This window comes from Dreissena polymorpha, chromosome 16 (genome assembly GCF_020536995.1).
Source record: "Dreissena polymorpha isolate Duluth1 chromosome 16, UMN_Dpol_1.0, whole genome shotgun sequence".
In the NCBI taxonomy this organism is placed as follows: domain Eukaryota; kingdom Metazoa; phylum Mollusca; class Bivalvia; order Myida; family Dreissenidae; genus Dreissena; species Dreissena polymorpha.
In genome coordinates, this window is record NC_068370.1 from 44,342,508 (window position 1) to 44,363,382 (window position 20,875).

The window sequence follows — 20,875 nt, forward strand, 5'->3', positions numbered from 1 at the left end:
CTCAACCCCATGTATGTATATAGGTATTGTCTTTAGCTTGCACACTGCCTTCTTCAGATAAGCACTTCCATGTGTACTGTATGTACTACGATTGTATGTACTTCTATTGTTTACATTTCATTTAAGTCTGTCTGTTACATTGCAGGATCAGCAGAATCAGTTGAAAACATTGACATTCAAGCTGTTTGTGACCACTGGGAAAGATGTAAGTACTTAATACTGTCACTTAATTATCCCCGCTATTGTTTTGGCGTTGTCCGTCTGTCCATCCGTCTTTCCGTCTGTCTAGAGCCATATCTTGGAAGTGCTTTGGCGAATTTCATTGAAACTTGGTATGAGTATACATATGGGTAAGTGGATGATGCACCCCAAATGGCATTGTACACCATCTGTTAATAACGGAGTTATGGCCCTTTGTATCTTAAAAAAATGCTTTTTTGATTGTCACTTTTTGTGTCCAGAAACATATTGGCGGGAGATATCAATTCAATGAATTTGCTTGTTTTCTCAATATTGCCATATTTAAGTCCAATTGATGCTATATCACACACTCAAAATGTGTCAAGTGCCATTATGTAAATTTGACTTCATTACTATTGTAAGAATCAATAATCAGGTTTGAGTTATGAGCTGTGAATCAGTAATCATCATCCTACCTTACACATTTCAACACAAACATTTATCTAGATTTCGATGTGATTTTAATAATATACTAGGGTGCTTCATAAAGTGTAGCTTACATTTTGACCATAATGGCTAGTGCTGCAACAATACGCCAAAAAACGTATTGCAATATATTCTCAGTTCAAAAACCCATATTGCAATATATCGCTATATATTGCTAACTTGTACCAAAATTATAACTTGCCAATGACCCGATAATCCCGTATATTTCAGTTTTAAAGCAAATTTTGGTAAATATTTACTATATACCGGTAAATGTGCTCAAGAATAACAAGAAACACAAACATTCCCAACTTTTCTTAAGTATCAAATACATTTTGGCATTTGTTACTATTTAAAGATGTGATAAAATAACGTCCAACCCGGGCGTTTTTTTCCACTGAACACGCGTAATTCACCTGACGTGATGTTCCCATTTTTATACAACACAAAATACACCCATTATTTCCATGCGACGTTCTACATGTCTGTATAATTTTGGCGCGCTTTTTATTGAGACAAAGGATAAAGCACTTTTTATTTGACGCTATAATTTTTTATTGTCGCATTAGCATTAAAATTTTAAAGCGTATTTCTGAAATTTGGATTACAAATTTAAAAATGCTCAATTCAGAATCGAAGAAACATTTACAGCTGTACGCAATTAATTCAACGATAATCTGTTCAAAAGCATCGAACGAATGCTCCGATGTAACAACGCTACTCCGTATAATATACTTTTCAGAATGCTATTTTTACGAAAAAAAAAAATTAACACTGCTTTGTTTTGTTTACCTTGTTATCATTATTTCAGATGGCTTTTCTGGATGAAATGTGAATGAATTTTTGTAAAATTTTCGTACCGGTATGATGAAAATCGTATCGCAATACAATATGCGGATTGCGGATTGTGATATATACCAATATACCGGTATATTGTTGCAGCACTAATAATGGCCCATGTTTTAAGGTCAACTAAGCACAAAGTGGTCATTGGAAGCTATTGAGATCACCCTCTGTCCAGCCTGTGTCTGTGTCACCCACTTTTAGCTTGTTACCACTCAAGAGGCCACTAAAACAAAAAACAAAAAATATTGACTAAATATTTGTCTTGACAATATGTAGGCCAAGTCTACCACTCTAGAAGCGACATTTATCAATCAACCTTGATGAATCTTGCTTAAAATGTTGATCTTGAAATTGTTTAGGCCAAGTTTTAATCTGGGTCACCTGTTTTCAAGAATTAGGTTACAATGTCAGATGTCAAGAGACCTATATGACCACTTTTGAAGCCACCTTTATGACTCAATCTTTATGAAAGTTTGTCAGAATATCATTCTTGACCTTATTAAGGTATCCTTTGAATCCGGGTCATGTTGGGTCTTAGAACTCAGATGGTTGCTTCAGGGCTATCACCACCCTCATGTGTCTTTCTCTCTTCTTTAATTGAAGACATGGGAGTTTGTGCTGCAACAATGGTCTTATATATCAATTAATCTTATATCTTAAGATATGTGTTCTGCATATTGTACTATAATAGAAATTTTCCATACTCGTAGGGTTCTGTTTTAATATTCATGGGTTTGCCTCTGTTGTATCATGGTACCTTGTTTCAACCCAGCTGTGTGGCAGCCTCATCCAGTCCTTGATCAATCGTTACCTGGACGACAACGCCACCACAGATGCCATCAGCACCAGACTGCGTGAGATTTGTCCCTCACTGTACAGCACTGATGATGCCACTTGCTCTAAGGTACGAGGATGATATATTTATAACCTTTTATTTGTGTGTGTGTGAGAATATGCAGTGCACAATAACCCTTACTCTTGATCCCCTATTTTTAGGCATATTTTGCAAAATATACTCATTATCAACTTGACATTTCAGACGAAGATAGATCTCAATGATTGGATATACAGTAAATAAGAGCCGTAATTCCTGCTTTCATATTATCACAGTTATTGCCCATGTGAATGTTCATGCCGACATTGTTCTGGGCATATTTTGACAATGACATCAGGTATCAAGCAAAAACTTAAATATTATATATAAATGTAGAAAAAATCTTGCATTATTTGGTAACAAGTTCTTAAATCTGAACTGCCTCTTCTGCCTGACTAAGCATCATGTGGGGGTATTTCAGGAGGGTCAGTTAACCCATTTATGCCTAGTGTGTAGAAAAAAGGCCTTGGCAAACAGCGTAGACCCAGATGAGACGTCGCATGATGCGGCGTCTCATCAGGGTCTGTGCTGTTTGCTCAAACGAATTTCTGTAATAAATATTCTAAATATAGAAATAAATATACTAGACATCCCTAATTTTGGAAATAAATTGATCCAATATAGAAGGATGGGAGAGTCCACTAGGCATAAATGGGTTAAAGTTCTACTTGTGTATGTTTCAGGCCAATGAGATGCTGCAGTTAGCCAGGCAGAGCCAGAGTCCCACAGAGAGGAGACAGTGTCTGCACGAGGCACTGAGAGTGAGTAGAGACTGGGTTAGAATCTGGGTGTGGAGCTGGATGTAAACTATGAATTAGCCATGTGAAGGAACTTGTAATGCGACTGATTTGGAGGCTGTCAAAATTATGATGGACAAATTATACAAAATGTCTGGTATTTTTATGCCACCAACGGAGGGCATATAGTGATCGGACCGTCCATCCGTCTTTCCGTCACACTTTGCTTTTAGGTTTTGCATTTAGGTTTCGAAAAATGCTCATGACTTCTATGTCCCTTCACATAGCAACTTGATATTTGGCATGCTCGTGTATCTCATAGAGCTGCACATTTTGAGTGGTGAAAGGTTAAGGTCATCCTTCAAGGTCAAAGGTCAAAAAACATGTATCAAAGCAGCGCTTTCTGACAAACACATCTCTTGTTTAATCTAAACATGTCTGAGAATTAGTAAAAAATGAATGTTTATTTTACCTGTTATAAATAAACTAATTGTACAACTTAATTGGTAGTCATAAACCTAAGAGCAAGTAGGAACAATGATTAACTTGGTTGATTTGACTTGCATAAAACATAGAGTCAGTATTTTTGTAAAAACATACAGTAACTAATTTTTTTTATAAATCTACTTGCAATTGATTTGTAATACAACAAGTTTCACGAAGCAAAGGTGAGTGCAAACTACTAACACCAGAACATTTGGGTTTAAGTAGTTTGATTTAGTAACTCTAGCCTACCGTTTGTATCTTCTGCAGCTGTACAAGGGTGTTAGTCAGCCCCTGTCGCTGTCTGAAGTGTGTAACCAGTTTGCCAGCGTGCACTTTTATGATGGTATCGTAGACCTGTGCCTCACCATGGCCAACAAGCGAGACCCACAGAAGTTGGCCCTACACTTCTACAACAATGACGCTCCCCCTGATGACATTCAGGGGGTCACTGAACTCATGCAGAGGTGAGTGCCAGTATCCCAGTACTATTTGTCAGTCTTAAGTTTGTATAGAGCCTGCTTGCACTTAGCTTGATATAGCCATCACAATTAGTGATTTGAATCTTTGTTTGGAAGTAGTGTTAAAATAAAAAAAAAAAAATTGTTTTAAATGGGCTACTCTGATTCCTAAATCCCCTCTTACTTTACAAATGTATGTTATTCCCTAAATCCCTAGAGATGTAAGAAAGCTTATCAATTCCCTAAGCTATCTTAGTTAGAAAACATAGTTATTCCCTTAACTCTGTAAGAAATCTTAGTGGTACCCTAATATCTGTAAGAATTCTCTTCTTAGGTTAGATATCTTTTTGTTTCAGGAAGGAGTGTTACAAGTGTATAACGGAGACCCTGGGTTACCTTCTGACTGCCAGCGTCCCTCAAGGGGCCACTGTGATCCCTAAATCCCCTGGCCCCCCTCCAGCCCCTGATGCCAGCAGAATGTCTATCGAGGATGCAGAGTACTATGTAGGGTTTCCTCGTTTTGCGTCTTGACTTTTCTTTTTTTGCTCACCCATTAAAGGAAAGCTTCATTATAGCAATAATAATGGTTAACCCTTTGCATGCTGGGAAATTTGTCGTCTGCTAAAATGTCATCTGCTGAATTTCTAAAATAAGCATTTTCTTTGATTTTTTTCAAAGAATACTATCAGAATAGCAAACAGTTTGGATCCTGATGAGACGCCACGTCCTGTGGCGTCTCATCTGGATCCAAACTGTTTGCAAAGGCCTTTAAAATTCGGTTCCCGCACTGAAAGGGTTAATAGTGTGTGGATGTGTGCGCCTGTGTGCTTCTAAGCATGTCAGGATTGTAAATATGTTGTTCATCAGGCAATTGTTACTGACTGCAAATGATTATCATCATAAGACGGCATGTTGGATGTGGCACATGTTTCCCTATATCAAAGGTGAAGGTGACACTTAAATGTCAAATATGCAAATTTGCCATATAACAGCTTGTATCGTTTGTAACTTTTTTTCATTCAGCATGCAATTTTAAAATTATTTACCTTAAATGTTTAATAAGTTGAAATTTTGTTTAGTTTGTAACAACTGTCTACCTCTTGTAAATGTTGATGACACAAATCAGGGCATTTTTGTGTCCATTTATGGGGCCATTTTTTTCCCTTTCCCCGCAAGTTAAAAGCAGATATTTTTGCCCAAATTAAAAAATAATGGCTTTAAAAAAACATATAATTAATAAAAAAAGATTTTACATTTATGTTTATTTCAGTTAAACAAGTATTTGAATGCTTTAGAAATATTGCATTTGTGAGTTTTTATGCCCGCGGTAGGGTGGCATATAGCAGTTGAACTGTCCGTCCTTCAGTCAGTCTGTCCGTCCGTCCGAAAACTTTAACGTTGGCCATAACTTTTGCAATATTGAAGATAGCAACTTGATATTTGGCATGCATGTGTATCTCATAAAACTGCACATTTTGAGTGGTGAAAGTTCAAGGTCAAGTTCATCCTTCAAGGCCAAAAGTCAAAAAAACTAAATGAAGGGAAGTAATAAGCTTTAAAAGGGAGATAATTTCTAAACCTGCCAAATGATATATTGAAATTTTATATGTAATAATATGAAACCATACAACTGAAGCATAATCAAAATGACATTTTATGGTCAAGCCTAGCACACAATTATACTTAGGGCATACAAGTATCTTAGGTACCTGTGAAAGTCACGGTAGTGGCTTATAATTATTTGCTACTAAAATAGAGATTTGTTAGAGACATTTATTTTCAAGGGAAGTAATTTATATAATTATAAATCTCAGATTATATATTTTCTTACAAAGAATTCAAGTTCTTTTCACAGTTACTGTACAGATTTTGTATTTTGTTTATTTATAACTTAGATGATTGATTTGTCAAAGTTTTTTTTAAATGATATAATTATCATTTCTTTCCTGTACAAATTTGTGAATGGTAGGTTTCATTACTTACATGTGGACTTATGTCCGTAGATACATGATGAACTCTGGCTATGATCTCTTTGATAAACCACAGGCCTTGGTTGTCCGCAATGTCTGACATGGTCATTTTTGACTGTCTACAGACCCCCCCCCCAGCAGTAGGGTGGCATATAGCAGTTTAACTGTCAGTATGTCTGTCTGTCTGTCTGTCTGTCTGTCTGTCTGTCTGTCTGTCTGTCTGTCTGTCTGTCTGTCAGTCTGTGTGTCCGTCCGAAAACTTTAACATTAGCCATAACTTTTGCAATATTGAAGGTGGCAACTTGATATTTGGCATGCATGTGTATCTCATGAAGCTGCACATTTTGAGTGGTGAAAGGTCAAGGTCATCCTTCAATGTCAAAGGTCAAACAACAAAACCCAAGGGAAGTAATAAACTTTAAAGGGAGATGATTTCTTTACATGCCAAAAGATTTGTGATAAATAGACAATTTATTTCAAAGCGGTGCAGTAGGGGGCATTGTGTTTCTGATGAACACATCTCTTGTTGTAAAGATATATTCGGTATTTAAGGCTAGATTTTGTAATCAAAATAAAAAATAAAAACAGCTTGTCTAGACTGTAACTTAATCATAAATAATGTTGACCATGTGGAGAAGGACGTTAGGTGCTTCTCCCCTGGTCGTCAAGGTCACCCTGAAAAGCAATTGTTAAACATGTGTATGATTCAGATTGTAAAATAATTAAAAGCATTATTGACAAAGGGCACGCTGTGTTACAATTAGGCATATAGCTCTTAATATCCATATCCTAACAAATGCAAGTTTCTAAGTTGAACGATTTTTTGTACCGAAGTTGCATTGTGTAATAATGAAGCAAATATTTTATTAGCAAATATACAACAACCCGACTTATAATTTTAATGTCTTTAATGAATAATGTGCCTTGCATCAGTCACAAAAATACATAATTTATGTTAGTTATTTTTTTCTTGTTATAAAATAGACAAATATTGTAAGTTAAGAAATCCTAGATGAAGGTTTGACCTAAATCTTGCTTTGTGTTTCCAGAACTCGGAGGTGTTTCGTCTGGCTCTGAAGTCTGATGATGAACTCTTCCATGTGTCCCTGTATGAGTGGCTCTTTAGCATGGGAATGACTGACAAACTGCTTGAGGTATAGTGGGGCATGGGAATGAGAAACAAACTGCTGGAGGTATATTAGGGTATGGGTATGACAGATACACTGCTGGAGGTAAAGTGGGGTATGGGGATGACTGACAAACTGCTGGAGGTAAGGTAGGGCATGATGCTGGCAGACAGACTGTTGGAGGTATAGTAGGGTATGGGAATGACAGACAAACTGCTGGAGGTATAGTAGGGCATGGGAATGACAGACAAACTTCTGGAGGTATAGTAGGGTATAGGAATGACAGACAAACTGCTGGAGGTAAAGTAGGTCATGGGGATGACAAACTGCTGGATGTAAAGCAGGGCCTTTGAAGGACATATTAACTGCTGGATGACAGGTATAGTAAGGCATTTGGATGACAGAAAAAATGCTGGAGGTATAGTAGGGTATGGGGATGACGGACAAACTGCTGGAGGTATAGTAGGGTATGGGAATGACAGACAAACTACTGGAGGTATAGCAGGGTATGTGGATGACATACAAACTGCTGGAGGTAAAGTAGGGTATGGGGATGACAGACAAGCTGCTGGACGTATAGTAGGGTATGGGGATGACAGACAAACTGCTGGAGGTATAGTAGGGTATATGGATGACAGACAAACTGCTGGAGGTATAGTAGAGCGAATTATTGGAAGTATAGTAGGGTATAGGGATGACAGACATACTGCTGGAGGTATAGTAGGGCATGGGGATGCCAGACAAACTGCTGGAGGTAAAGTAGAGTATGGGGGTGACAGACAAACTGCTGGAGGTATTGTAGGGTATGGGAGTGACAGACAAACGGCTGGAAGTAAAGTAGTGTATGGGGATGACAGACAAACTGCTGGAGGTAAAGTAGGGTATGGGGATGACAGACAAACTGCTGGAAGTAAAGTAGTGTATGTGGATGACAGACAAACTGCTGGAGGTATAGTAGGGTATGGGAATGACAGACACACTGCTGGAAGTAAAGTAGTGTATGGGGATGACAGACAAACTGCTGGAGGTAAAGTAGGGTATGGGGATGACAGACAAACCGCTGGAGGTATAGTAGGGCAAGGGGATGAAAAACTCCTGGATGTATAGAAGGGCACAGGGATGACAGACAAACTGCTGGAGGTATTGTAGGGTATGGGGATGTGAGACATTTACTGCTGGAGGTAAAGCAGGGCCTTGGTATGACGGACAAACTGCTGTAAGTATAGTCGGCTTTGGGGATGACAGATTAACTGCTTGAGGTAAAGTATGGCATGTGGATGACAGACAAACTGCTGGAGGTATAGTGGGCATGGGGATGACAGGTCAAACTGCTGGAGATATAGTAGGGAATGGGAATGACATACAAACTGCTGGAGATATAGTAGGGCATGGGAATGACATACAAAATGCTGGAGGTATAGTAGGGTATGGGGATGACAGACAAACTGCTGGAGATATAGTAGGGCATGGGAATGACACACAAAATGCTGGAGGTATAGTAGGGCATGGGAATGACAGACAAACTGCTGGAGGTAAAGTAGGGCCTTGGGATAACAGACAAACTGCTGGAGGTATAGTAGGGTATGTGGATGACAGACAAACTGCTGGAGGTATAGTAGGGTATGGGGATGACAAACTGCTGGAGTTATAGTAGGGCATGGGGATGACCGGTCAAACTGCTGGAGGTATAGTAGGGTATGGGGATGACAGATAAACTACTGGAGGTATAGTAGGGTATGGGGATGACAGACAAACTGCTGGAGGTACAGTAGGGCATGGGGATGACCGGTCAAACTGCTGGAGGTATAGTAGGGTATGGGGATGACAGACAAACTGCTGGAGGTATAGTAGAGCATGTGAATGACAGACAAACTGCTGGAGGTACAGTAGGGCATGGGGATGACAAACAAACTACTGAATATAGTAGGGTCTGTCTGGGATGATAGATTAACTGCTGGAGTACAGGTATAGTAGGGCATTTGGATGACAGAAAAACTGCTGGAAGTATAGTACGTAATGGGGATGACAGACACAATGCTGGAGTTATAGAAGGGCATAGGAATGAGAGACAAACTGCTGGAGGTAAAGTAGGGCATGGGAATGACAGACAAATGGCTGGAGGTAAAGTAGGTCATGGGAATGACAGACAAAATGCTGGAGGTATAGTAGGGCATGGGGATGACCGACAAATTGTTGGCGGTATAGTGCGGCACTTTTTGTGAGTCTAGTTCTAAAATTAGGTAAGAGTGCAGGGATACTCTCCAGCTCCTCACAGAATGCAGCCTCAGGCTGGGAAAGGCTTTATGAACTTTGAAAAAAAAACACATAAAGCTTCATTTTTAGCTCATCTATTTTTTGAAAAAAAATTATGAGCTATTGTCATCACCTTGGCGACGGCGTCGGTGTCCGGTTAAGTTTTGCGTTTAGGTCCACTTTTATCAGAAAGTATCAATGCTATTGCATTCAACTTGGTACACTTACTTACTATCATGAGGGGACTGGGCAGGCAAAGTTAGATAACTCTGGCGTGCATTTTGACAGAATTATGTTCCCTTTTTTATACTTAGAAAATTGAAAATTTTGGTTAAGTTTTGCGTTTAGGTCCACTTTTCTCAAAAAGTATCAATGCTATTGCATTCAAACTTGGTACACTTACTAACTATCATGAGGGGACTGGGCAGGCAAAGTTAGATAACTCTGGCATGCATTTTGACAGAATTATGTGCCCTTTTTATACTTAGAAAATTGAAAATTTTGGTTAAGTTTTGTGTTTAGGTCCATTTTATTCCTTAAGTATCAAAGCTATTGCTTTCATACTTGCAACACTTACTAACTATCATAAGGGGACTGTGCAGGCAAAGTTATGTAACTCTGACTGGCATTTGGACGGAATTATGGGTCCTTTATACTTAGAAAATTGAAAATTTGGTTAAGTTTTGTGTTTTGGTCCACTTTGCCCCTAAAGTATCATAGATATTGCTTTCATACTTGGAACACTCGCAAACTATCATATGGGTACAGTAAAAGGACAATATGCATAACTCTGGTTGTCATTTTTACGGAATTATGGCCCTTTTTTGACTTAGTAACTTCGAATTTATGGTTAAATTTTGTGTTTCGATCCACTTTACTTCTTAAGTATCAAGGCTATTGCTTTCAAACTTCAAATACTTTCATGCTATCATGAGGTTACTGTACCTGGCAAGTTGAATTTTACCTTGACCTTTGAATGACTTTCAAGGTCAAAGTATTAAATTTTGCTAAAATTGCCATAACTTCTTTAGTTATGATTAGATTTGATTGATACTTTGACAAAACTACTCTTACCTGACATACCACAATAGACTCCACCCAAACCATCCCCTGTGCCCCCCCCCCCCCCCGAACCCCCCCCCCCCTTTTTTTTTTTCAAGATCATCTCACAAATGACCACCACACCCTCACACTATACCCACCCCCCACCCTCCAATTATTTTTTTAAACGGTTAAAACCCCCCCCCCCCTCCCATTTTTCTTATTTATTTATTTTTTATTTTTTTTTCAAGATCATCTCACAAATTACCACCACACCCTCACACTATACCCCCCCCACCCCACCCCCCAATTTTTTTTTTTGAAACAGTTAAAAAACACAAATATTTATTTATATTATTTTATGTTTGAAATAACGTTCAACCATCGCACCCAAGAATCCCCCCCCCCCTCGATTTTTTTTTTTTTGCATTTTTGCATTTTTTTCGCATTTTTGGAAGATAATGTAATAAATGTCCACACCCCCACACTATACACCCCTCTTCACTCCACCCCTTCCTCCTTTGTGATTGAAAATGAGAGTCCCTTCACCTTTAAAAAGAAAATAGATGAGCGGTCTGCACCCGCAAGGCGGTGGGTGCTCTTGTTAAGAGGAGGTATGACTATTACCTCAATGAGACATAAGTTGATAAAAAGCATGCTGGTCACACTGATTTAAAGTCTAATAAAAATGTTGAATGGTTAATAAATAAAAATTGCAGGCAAGTACCATGGCTAAATGGTTGTAGTTCCAATGTTCTGAATGTTTCTGTGCAGGTTTTAGCCACTCAATTTTTATCCACCGCCATAGGCGGAGGGATATTGTTTTGGCGTTGTCTGTCCATCCGTCCGTCCGTTCGGCACTTTTGTGTCTGGAGCCATATCTTGGAAGTGCTTTGGCGGATTTCATCGAAACTTGGTATGAGTATATATATGGATAAGAGGATGATGCAGGCCAAATGGCATTGTACACCATCTGTTAATAACGAAGTTATGGCCCTTTGTATATTGAAAAAATGCTTTTTTGAGTGTCAAATATAACACTTTTGTGTCCAGAAGCATATTGGTGGGGTATATCAATTCAACGAATTGGCTTGTTTATCTTGTATCATTCAGAGGTATTTCATAATTAGTTCATATATTGAAGCAAAAAATGTAACGCAAAAAAAATCATCCGGATGTTTGTTGTTTTAATTCTTTCTGTAACACTTATTAGTTTGACAGGATTATTTGTGCTGCAGATTCAGACCCCATTCTTGGAGCCGTTCTTGAAGCGTCGCTCTGGTTACCAGTCAGGGGATGTTGGCGCGCTTGATCTGTTGTGGAAATACTATGAGAAGATCCAGAACTATCCGGCTGCAGCGAGAATACTGGCACGGCTTGCAGAGAGACATGGGTAGGTACAGAACTATCTGGCCATGGCTAGATTACTGTAATGGCTTTCTGAGAGGCATGTAAAGTTAAAGAACTATGTCGCAGCTAGAATACTTCCACTGCTTGCAGAGAGACATTGGTAAGTAGGGTAGTGATAACATTTGATGTTAGGGGTTTTAATAATGCTTGAGGCAAGTGGCCCTAGCTTAATTTCAATATGAGCTAAATTTCAATATGATTGATCTAGTTGGCCGAGTGCTTTACAACAAATCTGAGGATTGTGGTTTAATGAATGCCTATGATATCACTGGAATATAGATTAAAACTCCATAAGATCCGAATAAACATAACAGACGCAAATATGAATGGCCATTTGGGAGCATTTATTGTGTCTCATTCCAGGACGGATGTTGACCTCCAGAAGCGTATAGTTCTATTGTCGAGAGCGATCATCTGTGCCAAGAGTTCTACGTCGCGTGCCTCGTCTGCTGCCGAGGGAGAGTTCTTGCATGAACTTGAAGAGAAAATGGAGGTGGGTGGAGAAGTTGGGAAAATGGAAGTGGGTGGAGAGTTGGGAAAATTGAAGTGGGTGAAGAGTGGGGAAAATGGAAGTGGGTGGGGAATGGGGAAAATGCAAGTGGTTGGAGAGTGGGGATAATGGAAGTGGGTGGAAAGTGGGGAAGATGGAAGTGGGTGGAGGGTGGGGAAAATGGAAGTGGGTGGAGAGTGGGGAAAATGGAGGTCGCTGTGGAGTTGGGAAAATGGAGGTCAGTGGAGGATTATGAAAGATTGAAGTGGGTGGAGAGTAGGAAAAATGGTATTGGATGGAAAGTGGGGAAAATGCAAAGGGAAATGAAGCTTGGAGAAAATAGAGGGTAGGTGTGGAAAATGGAAGTGGGTGAAAAATAGAGAATATGTTGTACTTATCTGTCAGTCAGTCCGTCCGTCATCTTTAACATTGGCCATAACTTTTGCAATATTGAAGATAGCAACTTGATATTTGGCATGCATGTGTATCTCCTGGAGCTGCTTATTCATGAAAGGTCAAGGTCATCCTTCAAGGTCAAAGGTCAGAAAAACAAAATCCAAGGGGAATAACAAGCTTCAAAGGGAAATAATTTCTATTTTATACCATTTGGCTGGTACAGATCATTTTCACAAGGGAACTAATGGCTGGAATTTAATGAAACTTTATGGGAAGCTTCACTACCAAGAGGAGATGTGCATATTATCAGCGGGTTTTGATTGGATGATTTTTCACAGAGTTATGGCCCTTTGAATTTTTTTTTTAATTTTCCATAAACTGTACATATAGTGCAATTCTAGTCCAAGCTATTTCTCAGCAACTAATGACCGGAATTCAATGAAACTTTATGGGAAGCTTCACTACCAAGAAGAGATGTGCATATTATCAGCGGGTTCTGGTCAGATGATTTTTTAGAGTTATGGCCCTTTGAAATTTTCTAAAAAAAATATTCTTGTTCCCCCAACTACTGTGCCTTCAAGACATTTCCTTTTATCTGAACATATAGTGCAATATTGTGACAAAAAAAACTTTGGGGAGCATCACCGGTCTTCGATGGTTTCTTGTTTTAATTTAAAGCAGCGCAGTAGAGGGCATTTTGTTTCCAACAAACACATCACTTGTTTGTCCATGTTGTTAGAGCCCTGATCTACAAATCCTACCGTGAAAAAGTGTGTGTGGGTTTATGGAATGCGTGTTATGACTGAAATACTATTGCAAACGGAAAACAATCAGGACAAGCAAACCAAAACACTCTTTTCACTTAGAGATATTTTTCAATAGTAAGTTTAAAATTACAAAGATGATAGAAATAAGATTTTAAGATGATCAAGGGCTATTTTGTGATTGTGCATAGTTAAGAAAATCATTATTTGGATAATTATTTTTTTCACACGTTTTGACAGTTGGTTACATTGCAGGTGGCCAGACTACATATGAATGATATGCTATTTGACAGTTTATTTCATGCTGGTGGTCAGAAATACAGATGCATGTTCTGGATTGCCTCACTCTGACTTGTTACATTGCAGGTGGCCAGACGACAGATGAATGTTCTGCATTCCCTTACTCTGACTTGTGACATTTCAGGTGGCCAGACGACAGATGAATGTTCTGCATTCCCTTACTCTGACTTGTTACATTTCATGTGGCCAGACTACAGATGAATGTACTGCATGCCCTCACTCTGACTTGTTACATTGCAGGTGGCCAGACTACAGATGAATGTTCTGCATTCCCTCACTCTGACTCGTTACATTGCAGGCGGCCAGACTACAGATGAATGTTCTGCATTCCCTCACTCTGACTTGTTACATTGCAGGTGGCCAGATTGCAGATGAATGTACTGCGGGGCCTCACTCTGTCTTGTTACATTGCAGGTGGCCAGACTGCAGATGAATGTTCTGCATTCCCTCACTCTGACTTGTTACATTGCAGGTGGCCAGACTACAGATGAATGTTCTGCATTCCCTCACTCTGACTTGTTACATTGCAGGTGGCCGGACTACAGATCAATGTTCTGTGGACCCTCACTCTGACTTGTTACATTGAAGGTGGCCAGACTACAGATGAATATACTGCATGCCCTCACTTTGACTTGTTACATTGCAGGTGGCCAGACTACAGATGTGTTCTGCTGGCCTTCACTCTAACTTGTTACATTGCAGGTGGCTAGACTACAAATGAATGTTCTTTGGGCCCTCACTCTGACTTGTTACATTGAAGGGGCCAGACGACAGATGAATGTTCTGCATTCCCTCACTCTGACTTGTTACATTTCAGGTGGCCAGACTACAGATGAATGTACTGCATGCCCTCACTCTGACTTGTTACATTGCAGGTGGCCAGACTACAGATGAATGTTCTGTGGGCCCTCACTCTGACTTGTTACATTGCAGGGGCCAGACAACAGATGAATGTTCTGCATTCCCTCACTCTGACTTGTTACATTGCAGGTGGCCAGACTACAGATGAATGTTCTGCATTCACTCACTCTGACTTGTTACATTGCAGGTGGCCAGACTACAGATGAATGTTCAGCATTCCCTCACTCTGACTTGTTACATTGCAGGTGGCCAGACTGCAGATGAATGTTCTGCATTCCCTCACTCTGACTTGTTACATTGCAGGTGGCCAGACTGCAGATGAATGTACTGCGGGCCCTCACTCTGACTTGTTACAATGCAGGGGGCCAGACTACAGATGAATGTTTTGCATTCCATCACTCTGACTTGTTACATTGCAGGTGGCCAGACTTCAGATGAATGTACTGCATTCCTTCACTCTGACTTGTTACATTGCAGGTGGCCAGACTGCAGATGAATGTTCTACATTCCCTCACTCTGACTTGTTACATTGCAGGTGGCCAGACTACAGATGAATGTACTGCATTCCCTCACTCTGACTTGTTACATTGCAGGTGGCCAGACTGCAGATGAATGTACTGCGGGCCCTCAATCTCACTGTTGGAGGCCCAGATGTGGAGGAGGCCATGTCCAGGCTGGAGTCCGACCTTCTGGATATCACCATGGTAACTGGGACTGGTGTCTCGGCTAAAGCCATGTGCGTTAAGTGTCGTCCCAGATTAGCCTGTGCAGGTTAATCAGGGAAAACACTTTTCTCTAGCAGGGTTGTCATTATTAACATTTCCGATCGAATTCATCGGTTAAAATCGCCAGAAAATCTGTTGTTTTTCTGGAATCTTTAAAATTGCGATCGGAAGTTTTGATCATGCAAACCGACAATAATTGACGAGGAATAACTGTAGTATAGTAGAGCGACGCCCGGTCATTCAGTCAGTCTGTTAAATCCGCCTAAGAGCTACTGTTTTCAATGAATTTCTCAGCGAGTGGCCAATATTGATTTTTCCAGCTGTCAATCAAATTCTTCTTGGTAAGCACGACAACCAATCAGCGCTAAGGCAACCGAATACACGCCGACCCCACCTGCAACTGTATCAAATAGCTGTACATTTCACAGATTATTACTGACCGTATCTCAACGAATGTAGCACTGTAGAGTGTAATTAACAAGTTTTTTTAGTTAGAGAAAAAGTTTCCACATATTAAAAAATGCTCTTCGATTTTCCAGCAAAATAAAAGATATAAGCGACCTTGATCTGCGCTACGAAGTTGTTATTCAGCATTAAAATATTAAAGTCCACGCTTATCCCTGAGGAAGAATAACATGATGTTATACACGAAGTCTTATTTTGGCATGATTTTCATCTGTACATGAAAAACACTAGAAATGTGTCTCTGTTGCTAGAATTTTCTTAATTTTCCGTGAATAATGAAATCTGAAAATGATTTCGGAAATAATGGGATAATACATTTAATTATACGCATTTGAAAATACTTCATTTAAATAATGCACTTTGTTATACAAATGGTCATAACACATAATATAATAAGTAGGTAAATAACGTGTTTTGAGATTGCCAAATTATGCATACATATAGGTCTACATGCATAAATGACATGACAAGTTATATCACGATCCGGAATGAAAAGTACTCGGTAAAATTTAAATAAAGACGAGTTTTTATTCTCAGAAATTAACTTACACTTTCGCAAACCTTTCTGAAAGGAGGTACATGTGACTGTTTAGATTGAGTCGTTGATTTGTCGTAATTAATAAATATAAACAGTTCTCAATGCTCTCAAATGGTGTCATGTGATTCACGCATGTTCAATGGGAATTCCCCAATCCCACAATTCAAATTGTATATGCACTTGCGTTAAATGACGGACGACATTCATCGTCAATATTGGCCGTAATTTGGTTTTGAAAAAAAAAAGAAATCGTAATAATACTAGATTATCGGGTAATGGATAGAATTGGAACATGCAAAGATCTATCAATATAATATGTTTTTACATCGTACAGTATACTTAAAATGTGAAAATCTTAACATTTTCTAGTCTTTTTAGACCTCATTTTAACTTTTTTATGCTCTGAGAATAGAAGTATTTTGTCCCTTAAATGTCTAGAATTCGTTTTCGGTCGGCCCCCTGACCCCCCTACCCGGGCCTTGCCCCCCGGCCCAATCGGTTACTATTCCAAAATAATCCTTTGTTTACAATCATAATGACAACCCTGCGCTTGTATGCAATTTTGTGTTGATATTAAGTCTCTTCTTCAAAAAATCTACTGGTAGTTTCAGCGGAAAGTGTTTTCCCTGAGTTTGCACAGGCTAATCTGGGATGAACCTGAACCCACAAGCTTTAAGCCCAATTTGCCAGAACGTGGCTCATTTTATGGACTTAAAATAACTTCTTTTTATTAGCTCTACTGCCAAAGGCAGAGCTTATGGGATGGCATGGTGTCTGTGTGTGTGTGTGCGTGCATTAGACTTTTTTTGTTTATCCGATAAAGTCCACAGTTTTCATCTGATTCTTTTCAAACTTTTTCAGTGTCTTTACATTGATCATGACTGGCTGATGACCCCTTTTCATTTCAGGTCACTAGGTCAAAGGTCAAGGTCATAGTGAATCGAAATAGTAAAATGGTTACTTTTTCTTGTTTATCCGATAAAGTCCACAGTTTTCATCCGATTCTTTTCAAACTTGTTCAGTGTCTTTAAATTAATGAGGACTCGAACCCTATTGATTTTCAGGTCACTGGGTCAAAGGTCAAGGTCACAGTGACTCGAAATAGGAAAATGGTTTCCGGATGATAACTCAACAATACTTAGGCCTAGGATCATGAAACTTCATAGTTACATTGATCATGACTGGCAGATGACCCATATTGATTTTCAGGTCACTAGGTCAAAGGTAAAGGTCACAGTGACTCGAAACAGTAAAATGGTTTCCGAATGATAACTCAAGAATGCTTTATGCCTAGGACCATGAAACTACATAGGTACATTGATCATGACTGGCATATGACCCCTATTAATTTTCAGGTCACAAGGTCAAGGTCACAGCGACTCAAAACAGTAAAATGGTTTCCGGATGATAACTCAAGAATAATAAGGCCTAGGATTATGAAAGTTTATAGGTACATTGATCATGACTGGCAGATGACCCCTATTGATTTTCAGGTCACTTGGTCAAAGGTCAAGGTCACAGTGACAATAAACATATTCACACAATGCTGCCACTACAACTGACAGCCCATATGGGGCATGTTTTACAAACAGCCCTTGTTTAAAAAGAGCAATATCAAAGCAATAAGTCCAGAATGACTTCCCCTTGAATATGAGAAAATTTTGAAATCCCGCTTGTTTACGCAATTAATTCCACAGTTTTCATCCAATTATTTCCAAATTTGCACAGTATCTTTATATCAATGAGGACTTGAACCCTATTGAATATGAGCAGTATCGGAGAAATAAGTACACAATAATCTCCCCTTGAATTTGAGAAAATTCTCCTTGTTTGCGCGATTAAGTACACAGTTTCCATCTTATTCTTTCCAAACTTGCACAGTGTTTATAGCAGTAGAGCGATTCAGGCCCTCATGGGCCTCTTGTTTTTAAATAAAGGTAATTCAAAAATACTTTAAAAGGATTGTTCTTTGTGTTGTATAAGTGGTTATTGGCAACATGACACCATATCTATCAAAGAAGTTCTTAATATCTCTAATTCTTTCATTAATCTATGTTCCCTAAATATTGTTCTTTTTTGTCTTTATAACCGAATAATGATGTATCTCAAGTTACAAAAAATCTGTATAACATATACGATGCAAAAATACATATATAACTTATTTTAGATACAAACTATCCATATACATTTGTAATTTGATCAAGACACATAATTTTCATGTAACTTGTTGATGATTCAAGGTGTCAATACAGTAATTTAAGATAATCAAAAAACCTTCTTACTAGTTAACGATAAAATAGTTTAATGTTTACAATACAAGGCCACACTTTCAGTTATACGAGGATTTTGCTGACCGGTTCAACCTGTCTGAATGCAAGCTGGCCATAGTCCATTGTGCAGGGCTGTATGACAGTGCCTTGATTGAGAACTTATGGCAGAACATCATAGATAAAGGCAAGTGCAATATAGGGTTTAAACAATAGTTATCAATTTATGAACAGGTGGAGTATACTTTAAATTCAAGTAGAAAATTATTGTCACTGTAATGGTGTATATCAAGTTTTCAGCATGTGGTGTATACTTCTAAAAGCCTTGTCACCTTGACCTTTGAGGTAAAGAGACAGTTGTTACACCAGACATGCCATCTCCTCATGGTTGTCATTTGTGGTAAGTTACAGTAGGGACAAACTCTTTTATGGCAAAATTTAACCATTGACGTCTGACTGTGACCTTGACTTTTGAGGTAGGATGATGGGTGTAAAATGTGACATGTTTTGTCATGAAGGTGAACATTTGTGGTAAGTAATTTTAAAACTTCACATTGAATGACATAACTACAGTTTGACAAGCAGACACGCACACACACACAGGAGCACACACTTATACACTTGACCATTGTGACTGCTGTATCAAGCTTTCCACACAGCTGGCAAGACAATGAATATTACATTTCCCACTGCAGAGCTTGAGAACACCAGATCCAGTGCCCCACCTGTCCGTGTAAAGAACATCAGCAACAAGCTGTGCATGGTAGGCAAGACGTACATCAAGGCGGAGAGATACTTCCCATTTGGTAGGCACAACAGGGCTTTGTCTTATATCTTCAGACAAACTGATATGTGTCTTGTTCTGAGAAAACTGGGCATAAGGCATGTGCGTAAAGTGTAGTCCCAGATTAGCACAGGCTAATCAGGGACAACACTTTCCGCTTAAACTAGATTTTCGGTAAAACAGAACTTCCTTTAAACGAAAAATACCATAAATGCCGAAAGTGTCGTCCCTGATTAGCCTGTGCAGACTGCACAGGCTAATCTGGGATGACACTTTACGCACATGCATTAAGCCCAGTTTTATCAGAACGCGTCTCATATCTTCAGACAAACTTATATCAACTGAAGTTTTAGTTTATAACAAAAAAAATTTTATGATCAATTTCTTCCCGAAATAAGAGGCATGCACAGATTGACATGCAATTGACCGGTCGCCAACTCCACCCACATTTTGTCGATCAGCCAATCAGATATCGATTTTTCACACACCCCTCAGCAACGCTTATCTGGCCGCCATTTTGTCCGACAAACAAAGCGTGTTGTACATATGGAATGGACGTAATTTTTAAGAGTTTACACAGATTTTATATCAAATGCATGATCATTACTGTTCGATCATTATTCAAAATTGTAGGTGCTATACATACTTTATAAAAGGTTATTATTTTATCTTTATTTCTTGAACATATGAACGAGTAATGAGAAAACAAACACAATAAATAGTTTAACCACACCAGGTGTGTGTTCTATAAAACGTGTTATACCGTTTGATGCACAATATTATTAAGCAGTTTGGGCAACGTAATAATTGCCACACGTGCTTATTAATCTCAGCGTAATTGTCGATGATTAATAAATAACAGTATGTTGCGTGGATCTCAGAATGAAGGAACATTAAGGCATTGTAAGGTACTGTACACAAGAAAAGAAAACTTTTTAATTACTTAAATGATTTCCAATTATATATTTATTTTCTGTGGAGCATAAACAAGGGAAATCATTATAAATTGTTTACTTAAATATTGTTTTAACTAAAGTAAAAACAACAAAAAGGTGATTTCAACGCGGCTTAGCCAGCTTAAAGCGACTTCAAGTGTAAAATGTACGGCTTATAATACAACAACAACATTTCTTATACAACATATATTGATACGGGGATAAATGTGAAAATTGCAATTAACATATAAGGGCCATCTTGTTATAAGTAAGCAAATGCATAATATGCTAAATGTATTCAATTCGAATGTTCGTGAACAGCACCGTAATACCAACACTTCATTTTTTGATAGTGAAATGTAACAGGTTCGCATTAAAAATAAATGAAATAAAATGCATATTAGACTATCTGTTAATGAAACCACGAAATTAGGCCTGTATTAAATTATGGTTACAATCAAAATTTAATTTATATCTAAAAA

General features: G+C 38.7%; 1 protein-coding gene across 3 annotated transcripts in view; it reads left to right on the forward strand.

The window, feature by feature from the left end:
* LOC127862641 (nuclear pore complex protein Nup155-like) overlaps nt 1–20,875 on the forward strand; it is a 76,897-nt gene that overhangs the window by 52,501 nt on the left and 3,521 nt on the right. For all 3 annotated transcript variants that reach the window (XM_052401845.1, XM_052401846.1, XM_052401844.1), the window contains exons 22-32: nt 146–205; nt 2,285–2,416; nt 3,070–3,147; nt 3,877–4,073; nt 4,424–4,571; nt 7,087–7,191; nt 11,697–11,851; nt 12,232–12,361; nt 15,273–15,383; nt 18,741–18,861; nt 19,370–19,480. In XM_052401845.1, the coding sequence (XP_052257805.1) occupies nt 146–205; nt 2,285–2,416; nt 3,070–3,147; nt 3,877–4,073; nt 4,424–4,571; nt 7,087–7,191; nt 11,697–11,851; nt 12,232–12,361; nt 15,273–15,383; nt 18,741–18,861; nt 19,370–19,480 (1,348 nt within the window). The remainder of the gene's footprint in view (nt 1–145; nt 206–2,284; nt 2,417–3,069; nt 3,148–3,876; nt 4,074–4,423; nt 4,572–7,086; nt 7,192–11,696; nt 11,852–12,231; nt 12,362–15,272; nt 15,384–18,740; nt 18,862–19,369; nt 19,481–20,875) is intronic.